Source organism: Capricornis sumatraensis, chromosome 1, assembly GCF_032405125.1.
Source record: "Capricornis sumatraensis isolate serow.1 chromosome 1, serow.2, whole genome shotgun sequence".
In the NCBI taxonomy this organism is placed as follows: Eukaryota; Metazoa; Chordata; class Mammalia; order Artiodactyla; family Bovidae; genus Capricornis; species Capricornis sumatraensis.
Genome location: NC_091069.1, coordinates 46708771 through 46723073, shown reverse-complemented (window position 1 = coordinate 46723073; position 14303 = coordinate 46708771). Strand labels below are relative to the sequence as shown.

Here is a 14303-nt window from a genome sequence, read left to right as displayed (position 1 = left end):
CAGTTTAATGGTAACGTTTCTACTTTACCTCTGTTAATCTTGGTATATGAAGACCCTTAGCATGATCACCAGCAGCCTTTCTTGACTTGCCAGGCCACGTTCTTTTCCTATGGCTTTCTGCTATACCAGACCAGGCAAAGACATCATGATAAGCTAAATCCAAATCGGATGGATCTACTGCAAACTGGCATATTAACTTCAGCAAGCAAGCAAGACAGTCTAGCTGCCACTGTGGATAAGAAGAAAATGTTATTTACCTAATTTTCATTAATTTCGCATGGCCACTATACAAACTGAAATTAAAGACTAGAAAATGAAAATAATTATAGCTAGTACTTAATCCATGAGGTAATGAAATTTTTCCTGTTCATGTATTGCAGTTAATAACAACCCAATCTTACAAAAATAGACACTAGATAACTAAAATGTGTATTCGATTAAATGAAAATGATACTTGTATTTCTATCATGAAATAATCATAAAAAAACACTGCTTGGAATGAATTCAAATATTAAAACTATTAAAATACTTTACCTACAAAATTAGCATTAAGGGCAAAAATATTAGAAGCTGTCTCTCCACATTAAGTGGCATATACTCTAATATTTGGGAGTGAAAACTATACTCAATAATTTGATAACTTTTCAATTGAAAATTTGCATTTTACAAATGTACATGTAAAATAAAATAAGTATCTCATCAATAAAATACTACTTAGTATGGAAAGTAAAATTTCTAATTGATTTAAAGCTCCACATTAAAAATTTTTAAATAAAACAATTCCTTCAAATAAATAAGAACATCATCTATGTGAGAGAGCTTTCTCTTTAATGGTCCTTGTTCTCGTCTTTTCCTAATACCGCTACTAAGTGTTACAACTATACCAATATACCAGGAAACACAGCAATACTATGTAACTGATTTTTCAAGAAAAGCATCACAAAATTGCAGTGAGGAAAAAAAAAGTCTTCACACAAACGGTGCTAGAAAAAGTGGATAGCCATATGGAAAAATAAAACTTCAACCTCATTCTACATATACAAAAGTTAACTCAAAATATACCACAGATCTAAATGTAAAAGGTCACGATAAAATTTACAGAAGAACACATAGGAGAATACCTTTGTGACCTTAGAAAAAAGGTTTCTTAGCTAGGATTAAAACTGAAAACTTCTCTGCTTAAAAGACACTGTAAATATAAAGAAAAGACAAAACACCGATTGAACGCAAATATTCTTAACACATACACCTGACCAAAAAAACTTGTCCAAATTCATTAAGGAAAAAGGTCTTACAGCTCTTTACTAAGAGAAAAAAAAAAAACACAAAACTCCAAAGAAAGCAAAACAAAAATCCCCAAGATATTTAGAGACACTTTACAAACGAAGATAAAAAACATGGTCCAAATGAAATGTTAATGGGGAAATTTATAACTATGTTTACATTAAAAAAAAAAGAAGGATCTCATTAATCGAACTTTCAGTTCAGTTCAGTTCAGTCGCTCAGTCGTGTCCAACTCTTTGCGACCCCGTGAATCACAGCACGCCAGGCCTCCCTGTCCATCACCAACTCCCGGAGTTCACTCAGACTCATGTCCATCGAGTCAGTGATGCCATCCAGCCATCTCATCCTCTGTCGTCCCCTTCTCCTCCTGCCCCCAATCCCTCCCAGCATCAGTCTTTTCCAATGAGTCAACTAAATCGAACTTTAGAGGTTAACAAACTAGAAAAAGAAGAACTACAACCAAGGTTAGTAGTTGCAGAAAGGAAATAATAAAAATCAAAACAGAGATAAATAAAATAGGGAACAGAAAGACCTAAAGAAAAAAAATCACTGAAAATCAAAGCTAGTTCTTAGAAAAGAACAAAATTCACAAACGTTTAGCTAGGAGGACTAAGAAACAAGAACCAAATTACTAAAATCAGAAATAGAAGTGGGAACATTTCAACTAATTCTACAGAAATAAAAAAGATTTTAATAGAGTACTACAAACAACTGTTATGTCCCCAAACTCAATACACTATACAAAATTAACAAATTCCTAGAAACACAAAACTTACAAAAACTCAATCAAAAAGAAAATCTGAATAGACTTATAACTAGTGAGGAGATTGATTCAGTTATCAATAATCTCCCAAATAAGAAAAGTCCTGGACCTGACAGCTTCACTAGTAAACTCTAACAAACATAAAGAAGAACTATTGCCAATAATCCTCAAACTTTCCCAAAAACTGAAGAGGGAACTCCGTAACTCATTTGATGAAGCAAGCATTAACTCTGATATCAAAGCCAGACAAAAGACACTATAAGAAAATTATAGGCTAATATTCTTTATGAATATTCATGCGAAAGTCTTCAACAAAATATTAGTAAACAGAATTCAGCAATATAGTAAAAGGATGGCCAAGTGGGACTTATTCTTAGAATGCAAGGATAGTTTGACATAAGAGCACTGATCAGTGTAAATACTCCATATTAACAAACTGAAGGAAAAGACTACATTATCTTGATTACTGCTTTAAAAAGCATTTGACAAAATTCAACACCCTTTTACGATAAAAATACTCAATGAAATAGGAGCAGAAGGAAACTAGTGCAACATAATAAATAAAAGTTATATTGACAAACTCAGTGAAAACCATACTCAATGGTGAAAGACTGAAAGTTTTTCTTCTAAGATCAGGAGGAATTCAAGGACAATTGCTTTCATCACTTCTATTCAACACCACAGTGTTAAGTTTTGGCCTGAGCAATACACAAGAAAAATAAAAGGCATCAAAATTGGAAAGAAAGAAATAAATTCATCTGTTTGTGTTAAAACTAATAAATGATCTCAGCAAAGTAGAAGGATACAAAGTCAAAATACAGAATTCAGTTGTACATGAACAATGAACAATATGAAAAGGCAATAACAGAAACATTAGGAAGAATAAAATATCTAGGAAGGAACTTAACCAAGGAGCTGAAAGAGTTCTATAATGAAAGCTAAAAAAAGTTGCTCAAAGAAATTAAAGACAAATAAATGGAAACATATCCTGCATTTATGGACTGGAAGACTTAGTATTAAAATATCAATACCATCCAAAATCACTGCAGATGGTGACTGCAGCCATAAAATTAAAGGACACTTACTCCTTGGAAGGAAAGTTATGACCAACCTAGATAGCATATTCAAAAGCAGAGACATTACTTTGGCAACAAAGGTCTGTCAAGTCAAGGCTATGGTTTTTCCAGTGGTCATGTATGGATGTGAGAGTTGGACTGTGAAGAAAGCTGAGCGCCGAAGAATTGATGCTTTTGAACTGTGGTGTTGGAGAAGACTCTTGAGAGTCCCTTGGACTGCAAGGAGATCCAACCAGTCCATCCTAAAGGAGATCAGTCCTGGGTGTTCATTGGAAGCACTGATGCTGAGGCTGAAACTCCAATACTCTGGCTACCTCATGCGAAGAGTTGACTCACTGGAAAAGACTCTGATATTGGGAGGGTTTGGGGGCAGGAGGAGAAGGGGACGACAGAGGATGAGATGGCTGGATGGCATCACCGACTCGATGGACATGGGTTTGTGTGAACTCCGGGAGTTGGTGATGGACAGGGAGGCCTGGCGTGCTGCAATTCATGGGGTCACCACAAAGAGTCGCACACGACTGAGAGACTGAACTGAACCATCCAAAGTGACCTACAGAATCAATGCAATCCCTAACAAAATCCTAATGACGTTTTTTGAAGAAACAGAAAAATTCATTCTAAAATTCACAAGGAATCTCAAGGGACTCCAAACAGGCAATCTTGAAAGAAAAGGACAAACCTGGAGGACTGACACTTTCTGATTTAAAAACTTACTACAAAGTTACAGTAACGGACACCAAGTGAAGTACTGGCATAAAGATAGCTTTAAAAAAAGGAATGGAACTGAGAGCCCAAAAACAAACCCTCATCTATATGGTTAAATGATTTTTGATAAGGATGCCATGAACATTCACTGTGGCAAAAGGAGTCTTCACGGAAAGGTGGTGGAAAACTTGCATCTCCACATGCAAAAGAATGAAGCTGAACCTTTATCTAACACCATATACAACAATTAACTCAAAATGAATCAAGGATCTAAATGTAAGACCTAAAACACAATAAAAATCTTGAAAGAAAACACAGAACCAAAGGGTCATGACATTGTATTTAGCAATGATGTCTTGGAGAGTATACCAAAAACTCAAGTAACAAAAGAAAAAACAAAAAACTTGGACTTCACGAAAATTTAGTTTGTGAATCGTAAGATTATTCACAGTGTCTTTTAATATATTGAGAGATACATTATGAATAGTGGATCTCCATCAATCTGAAAGCAATCTATGTCTTAATCAATCTAGCCATCTCAAGTGTTGCCAAGCTACAATGTGTGCCATATGGTAGTAAATTTTTCTTAATACTTCATAAAAGTATCCATAATTTTAAAGCAAAACAGAGAAAATCTTTAGCACATGATTACCTGTAAACTTTATTCAAAGCAAACACAGACATTTTTAAGCAAAAATCCTATGAACAACACATAGCTACTCTAAAATTTTTAAATTATCTCACTTTGCCTAAGAACTAAAAGGCATCTTATAATTCTGAAAGAGTAGTGAGAAAACAAAAACACAACAATAAAACACAGCAAAAGATATCTGAGTTTTAAAAGTCAAAAAACAACTACTATTGCAGAGGTATTTATTCTAAGAAGGAAAATATCTAGCAAAATATGTAAAATAAAAGTGGCAAAGTAGTATTGAAAAAAATGGTAAGATTAACAAAACCTTAACAGCAATACATGTCTCAAAAAGTATCTATTTTTTAACATACTGGATGCAGCAGCACTCGATAGTAAATTGAGAACATCTGACTCCTTGACTCTAAAATAATTCTAAAATACAAGTATTAAGAAATTAATTTTTGAATGCAATGTTTGATAATGCTATTCTGCTTTGCTGGAGGTCAGGAAACGAGCATACCTTCCATTTCAGACAAAACTAGATTACGCAGTTTTGTCCATCATTATGAATTTTAAAATATTCCACAAGTAAGCAATTTTATTTTCCTAATATTATAGGACAGTGCTTCTTCAAGTTAACAGCAATAAGTACTATTTCCTAAAACTTCCATTTTGTTAAAGATCAATAATTTTGTAAAATACTATTTAAAAAATTGTGTCAATGTCCAATTGCTATAAAAATTTCTAAAGGCTTTCTCTCAAATTCTGTACCTATTTCATTGCAGAGCAGTCACAAATGGTCTGGAAATACATTTTTGAGTAGTGCTGCTTATAAGGAAAAAATGGTCAAACCAAAACAAAGAATATTTTCAAAAAACTAAAGACAAAACAAGTTTTTCTTAAAAATCATCCCAAATTTTAAGACTATATAAACATTAATATATAACATCAAGCTAATGAAAAGCTATTCATGAGTTATAGTTCAGCACCATTAATATTAGCACTTAAAATTTGTACAGAGTTGACACTGAGAACTCTTACTGCATAATTAGCTCACCAGATTCCTTATTTTTCCTTAAATTTATTTCTACTGTACTTCACACTCCTTTACTACAATAAAGTTTGCAGCAAAAGTAACACTTGCAAGTGGTTCATGGATTTGGCTTATAGAAGTGGCAATCAGCTACTGTAACTGGTTGAAAGGGTGAATTTTCACTTACCACAGTCCAGGATTCCTGCTCTTTCGGCTCTAGAATTCCAGAATTAAAAATTTCTAACAACTGTTGAAGTCCTCCAGCGGCAACAAACTGTAAGCAATTGCGAGAGTATGGTAAGAGGAAAGCAGCTACATAATGCAGTAAAATCTGTTTTTTGATTCAGTGACTGGATGTGTGTGTAAGTCTGTGTGTGTAAGTAAAATACCACATATTTTTCACTTAGGAAATTATTCTTTGGCTTAAATAACCAATATAACTTGTATACAATAAAGTAACAACAGCTAGCTAATTTTCAAGAATTTTTTGAAAAGATTCTTACAAAAATCTATATACATACTTTGTATTCCATTAACCATTTAATTTCAGGCACTGGGATGTCCTAACACAGTATTCTAATGAAGGAAAAAAAAAAGTGCTAAAAACAGAAGCACCAAAGCCTTAAATAAGCTCAGTTTACTAATGTGATTAAAGTAATATATAATTTAAAAATCATGCTTTATTTAAATGGTACATTACTTTAAAATGGTAATTATGGTACCTACTTTTGGTACACGAGATCAATTATTTTTACCAAGACACTGCAAAACATGTATAATCAAACCTTGCAACTCCAGGAATTTTTACTGTTTTCCACTTGATCCTCACTTGAATCATCTGAATCTGGATAAAGATCACTATAACTTCCCTGTGGGAATAGCAAAAATAAATAAGGAAGGGTGGCAGGAGGATTAAAAGATAATGTACTCTGGAATTTTGCTCCAGAGAGAAAACAAATATTTGATGATAATAATGGAAATGCAATCACCGTTGACTCTCTCCTTATTCTTCGGTTAGGTTTTCCCAGTGCTTCAATAATTTCCAGGGCATATAACAGCTTGTGAGCACTTTTAATTTTCAGCAGTTCTTTCCAATTAAGTCCATCATTACTCTTAAATTAAAAAAAGAAAAATACAGGTTTCTCGACCAACTTACTAAGAGAACCACACCTCCTCCGCAGCACCCAGGGGCAGGGGCGGGTGGTGAAGACTAAAGAAACTGACACTATATATAAAAACTCAAATGTTACATATACAAAGGGCAACTATATCATTGGAACTAATCATATGCTTAAAATACCAATTATTCCTTAAATTTTGCTAAAATTAATACACAATAGCAGCATAGGAAAAAAATATATCTGTTATCCTCCAAAACAGTTGAGGTACTTTATCATCTTCTGAATAAAAAACATACAGCCTAACTGAATGTGTCTACTTTCAAGGATACAGCAGTGCAGTGTGTATTTAATATTTATGTGACACCTACTCATTTAAAAAGTCATATACAAATACACAAACTTTAAAGTATTATTCTTTTCTACTCTCAATTTGTAAGTGCTATTCACACTTAATATGCATGCTGGACAATGTTATTCACAGAGCTACAATGAGTCATCAACTCCCATTTTCTAGGCCCAATTTCTTCACTTTTAAGGCATTCAAAATACAGAGTCTTGAAAAATCACCTTAAGTGAAGTTGCTCAGTCGTGCCTAACTCTTTGCGACCCCAAGGACTATTGCCCACCAGGCTCCTCAGTCCATGGAATTTTCCAGGCAAGAGTACTGGAGTGGGTTGCCATTTCCTTCTCCAGGGGATCTTCCCAACACAGGGATCGAACCCAGGTCTCCCACACTGTAGGCAGATGCTTTACTGTCTGAGCTACCAGGGAAGCCCTGAAAAATTTAATACATATTAATATTTCCAGAGGCATGACCTCACATGTATTAAGTATTAATATATCTTTGTAAAGATGTCTGGTAAAATTAAAGATTATTTTTAAAAGTTCTATAATAAGGGGTTACTAAGTGCGAGTACCAACAGAACACCTATTGTTTAACAGGTGTCTTTAATTTTAACAGACATCTTTACAAAGATATGTTAATACTTAATACATGTGAGGTCATGCCTCTGGAAATATTAATGTATATTAAATTTCTTTGCCTCCCTTTTTCTCTATTTCTACCAGTTGCCGTGTATAAGCAGCCAAAATAAGCACTGATGCAAGTATCATTAAACCATAGTATTTTCTCTAAATGTTACTTTTTGTTGTCAAAAACAAAGCAATATTCAGAACATACACTAATATGAAAAAACACTAATATAAAAGCAAATTTACTGTTTACAGAGATAATTTTATAGACCATCCTTACCTTATATTTAGCCCATATTACTCAAGCTCACTAATAATTAAATATATGAACTTTAAAATGAAGTGGCACTTTTTAACCTATTAAATGGGCAAAATTTTACTGAGGTTACAGGTTAACAACCAATCTCATATACTACCAGTAGAAATGTAAACTGGTATCATCCTCCAGGGAAGTAAAAATATTTTGTGAACTTACCTGTTCATCTGAGATATTCTGGAATGCCATCAACATGTTAGGACATGTAGGAAGAAGCATCAGTAGTTCCCATACACGCCTAGAAAGGTTTTCTGCATGAAGGTGAAGTTCTTCACATCTTAAGCTCTACGAAAATAATAACTGCTTATTAAAACAGATCAGTTTTTTAATTAAACTTAATTTCAATCTGCATCAAATCACTATCAAGTTTGATAATATATTAAAATTTCACTTTAAAGTGAGAATAAACCATTTGTTATACAGTAAAGTTAGTTATGTCAAAGCAGTGGTTTTTCAACTTGTTACTTAACACTTTTCTAGGAAAAAGTGACCTGCAACTCTGGCCACTTTCCTCAGAAAAACTTTTCAAACAGAAGTGAAAATGTTTTATGAAATCATCCAAATAAATTTCAATCAGACTATCACCTATCTCCTCTTTGCAGGCCACTATTCCAAGAATGACAAAAAGTTGATTAATTAAATCCTTGACCTTCCATTTGGGGAAAGAGTACACCTGTTTCTCTTATGCTCCTAATCCATATCTTATATTTCAATCTCAGACAAGCAGAGATAAAAGAAAAGCAAACACTTTTAAAGAACCTACTTTTTTCCATTATCACTTGTAAAATTTGAATTGTCTAAAGTACGAGATAACAGTATGCTAAACAATATTACAAAAAGTATTAAGAAAAAAAGAGTCGGACATGACTTAGTGACTGAACAAAAACAACAATGTAAGAAACCGGCAAGTTTTGGGGTTTTTGTGTTTTGCTTTGTTTCTTAATTAAAGAACAACCCTAAGAGGTAAACAAGCAATGAAAGCTAAAATTTAGAGTTTTGGAATTTTCCAGAGTGTGAGTTCGTACTCATTATTTTACTATTAGCTGCTGTCACATAATGATTTTGAGGTATTCACCCAGGCTAACAGATGCCAACAGAATATCCTTACACATCTACAAAAAATAAAAATTCAGTTCTTTCTGTATAATGGTATAAAGCTAATGTACTTTGAAGGTAAGAGAATTTTAGAGATGGAATTTCAAGATAAACTTTGCTTTACACAGGGTATATCATGAGAAACGCTGGGCTGGAAGAAGCACAAGCTGGAATCAAGATTGCTGGGAGAAATATCAATAACCTCAGATATGCAGATGACACCACCTTTATGGCAGAAAGTGAAGAGGAACTAAAAAGCCTCTTGATGAAAGTGAAAGAGGAGAGTGAAAAAGTTGGCTTAAAGCTCAACATCCAGAAAACGAAGATCATGGCATCCAGTCCCATCACTTCATGGGAAATAGATGGGGAAACAGTGGAAACAGTGTCAGGCTTTATTTTTGGGGGCTCCAAAATCACTGCAGATGGTGACTGCAGCCATGAAGTTAAAAGACGCTTTACTCCTTGGAAGAAAAGTTATGACCAACCTAGATAGCATAATGAAAAGCAGAGACATTACTTTGCCAACAAAGGTCCGTCTAGTCAAAGCTATGGTTTTCCCAGTAGTCATGTATGGATGCGAGAGTTGGACTGTGAAGAAGGCTGAGCGCCGAAGAACTGATGCTTTTGAACTGTGGTGTTGGAGAAGACTCTTGAGAGTCCCTTGGACTGCAAAGATATCCAACCAGTCCATTCTAAAGAAGACCAGTCCTGGGATTTCTCTGGAAGGAATGATGCTAAAGCTGAAACTCCGGTACTCTGGCCACCTCATGCGAAGAGCTGACACACTGGAAAAGACTCTGATGCTGGGAGGGATTGGGGGCAGGAGGAGAAGGGGACGACAGAGGATGAGATGGATGGATGGCATCACAGACTCGATGGACATGAGTCTGAGTGAACTCCGGGAGTTGGTGATGGACAGGGAGGCCTAGCGTGCTGCGATTCATGGGGCTGCAGAGTTGGATACAACTGAGCGAATGAACTGAATGAAAAAAGAGAAGCAACCCACGTTAATACTGTTAGTTTAGTTGAAGAGAAGGCACTGACAGTTCTTCAGGAAAATAGAATTCATTCCTTTGTAAATACCCAGTTTGAAAAAGAGAAGGAAGGGGAGAACTCTGCAGCAGATGATCTAGAGGGGAACATAAAAATCTTCCAAGTGTACATGACTATGATCTAACATTGTGACTAGAAGGCCATACAACACCATACATAGTAAAGATCCATTATGTTTTTGGTAATTATCTGCAAGACTGAACCAATCTAGTACAACAAAGAAACTCCACACCATCAACTGCATACTGGTCATGATGTTCAATAATTTATCTGTCCAAAATGAATGTTTTCTCTCTGGTTTAGGCCTCAAATGGTGAATTACGATGGGCTACTAACTGGTATGCCTACCTCTGGTCTTTGTTTTCTCTTGAAATAATCCTGCAAACTAACAAGTGAACTCTGTGACTTTTTGTTGCTTTAAAAATCTTTCATGATAATAACAATTCATTTTAATACAAATAAAAACCTCTTAAGGTCTTTTGTAGTATGGGTTACAATCTGTCTTTCTGTCCTTATATTTGAATTACATCATAATCACACTCCCAGTTTTTCAAATTTTTGTTTCCTCCTTATGCTCCCATAACACACTTCATAGATTACTAGCAGCCTCCTCAAAAAATCAGGAAGTTCTTATAATTATCTTTTATTTTTAAACTAGCCATACAATACTGACATGAAGTAAAAGGTTATTAAGTATCGCATAAAACTTAAAGGTGAGGAAATGTAGGTTTATGGACATCTATTATTATCAAGATTATTCTGGTTGAATAAAAAGGGGATTTCTTGGGAATTTAAGAGTGTGCCACCACAAAAGAAACCAGGTTATGGGGAACAGATGATTTAATTTGGTAATTCATGAGCAAATACATCCTGGAAATATAGAAAGAAGCCACTTAACATTCTTAGCAAAGAACTCTGTTAGCCTAACATAGAAAAGTCATAAAGGCACCAGTCTGCCAATCTCAAAATGATGATTCTTCCAAGAAAGATGGTCCCCTGAAACAGAATGGTGGCAGTGAATATAAATTAAGAGGACAACAGGTCAAAACATCAGGTGTGGTAGACGGGATCAGGAGGAGGGATAGACTCGCATTCAGGAAGAAGAAAAGAAGAGATGGAGTCCAGGTTTCTGACTTGAGGAACTGGGTGGATTCCATTTCAATGAAGGAGAATGGATGCCTGTGGGACCTCAAGTGAAAGTGTTAAGTAAGCAACTGAATGTTTAAGTTTGGAATTCAAGAGAAGTTTGGTCCGGAGAAGTGAGTTTGAGTTAGTACTGAAAAGATGGTATTTAAAGTCAATTTTTTAAATTATTTATTTTTTATTGAAGGATAACTGCTTTACAGTATTGTGTTGGTTTCTAACCAAATAAAGTCAATTCTTCCTCCATGTACTACTTCCATGCTAGTACATGAGGTTCCTTATTGTTTTTTCTATCCCTGTCAAACAAACCTATTACCTTTAAAAAAAAAAAAAAATTAAGATATATGTCTTTCCCTCTGCTTAAAATACTTCAATGGTGGACTTCCCTGGTGGGCCAGTGATTAACAATCCTCCTGCCAATGCAAGGGATATGGGTACCATCCCTGGTCCGGGAAGATTCCACATGCCTCAGGGCGAATAAGCTTGTGTATCAAAACTACTGAAGCCCAAGGGCCCTAAGCCCAAGCTGCACAAAAAAAGAAGTCACTGAAATGAGAAGCCCATGCACTGTAACTAGGGACCAGCCCAGTTGTTTGCTGCAACTAGAGAAAGCCCATGCTCACCAACAAAGACTCTAAAGAAATAAATATAGATACATAAATTAATAAAATTTGAAAACAAAACAAAACAAAACGCCATTCCAATGCTGCCCATTTTGAGTGAACTGGAAACAGCTTGCCATGACCAGCTTGGCTGTTTAACTTTTCATTTCATTTTTCCCTCATTTCACTCTCCCACTGCCTCCTCACTCTACTTACTGGCTCCCAAACAATTCCCAGACCTGCCTAACTCCTTATTATCAAGGGCTTCAGGAATCAGTCTACTCTACCCAAATTATTCTTCATTCTCTTCATTTAGTAGCCTCCTTTTCATCTTGAAAGCTGAGGTTTATATGGTCTCCCTCAGAGATACCTTCCTTGACCAAACATTAATAATATATAAATGTTGTTGTTCTTCAGTTGCTCAGTCGTGTCAGACTTTTTGCGACCCCATGGGATGCAGCACACCAGGCTTCCCTGTCCTCACAATCTTCCAGAGTCTGCCAAAACTCGTGTCCATCGAGACAGTGATGTCATCCAACCACCTCACCCTCGGCTGCCCACTTCTCCTCCTGCCCTCAATCTTTCCCAACATCAGGGTCTTTTCCAATCAGTCGGCTCTTCACATCAGGTGGCCAAAGTACCAGAGCTTTAACATCAGTTCTTCCAATGAATATTCAGGGTTTATTTCCTTTAGGATTGACTGGTTTGATCTCTCTGCTGTCCAAGGGACTCTCAAGACTCTTCTCCACAGTTTGAAAGCATCAAGTCTTCTGTGCTCAGCCTTCTTTATGGTCCAACTCTCACATCCATAACATAACTACTGGAAAAACCGTAACTTCGACTATATGTACCTTTGTTGGCAAAGTGATGTCTCTGCTTTTTAATGTGCTAACTAGGTTTGTCATAGCTTTGCTTCCAAGGAGCAAACATCTTTTAATTTCACGGGTTTTGTCTACCACCAATCTCTAATGTCAAGTCATGGCAACTATGTCTACCTAAAACTGTTTACCTGTTAGTTTACTTGAAACTGTTGCTACTGCTAAGTCACGTCAGTCGTGTCGGACACTGTGTGACCGCATAGACAGCAGCCCACCAGGCTCCCCCGTCCCTGGGATTCCCCAGGCAAGAACACCAGAGAGGGTTGCCATTTCCTTCTCCAATGCATGAAAGTGAAAAGTGAAAGTGAAGTCACTCAGTCGTGTCCGTCTCTTGGCGACCCCATGGACTGCAGCCTACCAGGCTCCTTCATCCATGGGATTTTCCAGGCAAGAGTACTGGAGTGGGGTGCCATTGAATTATCCGTCTTTCCCACTGGACTCAATGAAGGCTGAAACTGTGTCTATTTTAATCCCTGTTTAACAGTACTTAAAACAACATGCCTGGGATATTAGGCACTTAAATACTTAATGAATTAAAAAATGGATTCTTTGGTTTTACTGATATTTAAGAGATTACTGAGAAAATTATTTTCCACTCAACAAAGACAAAACAAGATTTTGTGAAAATTAAATGATATAGTCACCTCACTATCTTCGACTGCCATTTTTCCTGAGGGTGGTTTAAATGATGCGAGCATCTCTAATAAATCAAAAAGAGTAGTTAAATGAGGTTCTTGTAAGAGCAAAAGCATTGGAATGTTGTCCTTTTGAGGAGGTGGTAGGCAAGATGCTGGCAGTTGAACACCTTCCCCTTTCCGTTCTCTCCTTGGTGCACCCAAAGATACGAATACCATCTACAAAAACAGGAGCAACAGAGGGGAAAAAAACAACATATAGTCAGACATAATAAGTTTTTGATTTAATAAATCTGTGAGGTAGAAAATAACTTCCCTTAAAATTTTAACAAAAGCACTTAAGACTGATTTTGAACTATACCTCAACTAAACAACTACTGACTGTAAGTCAAAAAATGATTAAAACTCAAACCACATTTATGTTTACCTGCATATCCTTAAAACCAAGCTCATGAAGTGCTTTTTCATCATAATCTGTTGTTAATTCATGTCCAGAAGAAATCATCCTGACAGGTCCCATAAGGCCTCCTTAAAAAACAGCAGAAAATGAAAGTCAACTTTTTGTAAAAGTTAATTTATCTGGCAACATGAATACATGATTATAGCAATTAATACCACTGGACATTAAGCTTAAATATAATTCTTGAGCAAAGTGGAAACGGTGCTAAGTATGCTTCCTGCATAATTTGCTATTTTCCGAGGTTAGCCTTAGAAATTCTAAGAAAATCCTCCTTTAGCCCCAGTCTAATTAGATCAATTTCTGCTTGCTTAATAATATAAAAAATTTACAATTAAAAAACCACTAGAGCTTTCTGAGAACCTACAGCATTTCCCCTCAGTAATACATGAGACTCAGATTCATTAATGCTTTAGTTCACAAGAAAGAGGAGAATGAAAAAGTTGGCCTAAAGCTCAACATTCAGAAAATGAAGATCATGGCATCCGGTCCCATCACTTCATGGGAAATAGATGGGGAAACAGTGGAAACAG

At 35.7% G+C, this 14303-nt stretch overlaps 1 protein-coding gene across 1 annotated transcript in view; it reads right to left on the bottom strand.

Annotated features, from left to right (window-relative positions):
- The window catches only part of USP34 (ubiquitin specific peptidase 34), a 180753-nt gene that overhangs the window by 76912 nt on the left and 89538 nt on the right, over positions 1-14303 (bottom strand). The window contains 7 exon segments of the mRNA XM_068984030.1: positions 29-229; positions 5686-5772; positions 6284-6367; positions 6488-6610; positions 8067-8192; positions 13323-13532; positions 13741-13841. Of these exon segments, the coding sequence (XP_068840131.1) occupies positions 29-229; positions 5686-5772; positions 6284-6367; positions 6488-6610; positions 8067-8192; positions 13323-13532; positions 13741-13841 (932 nt within the window).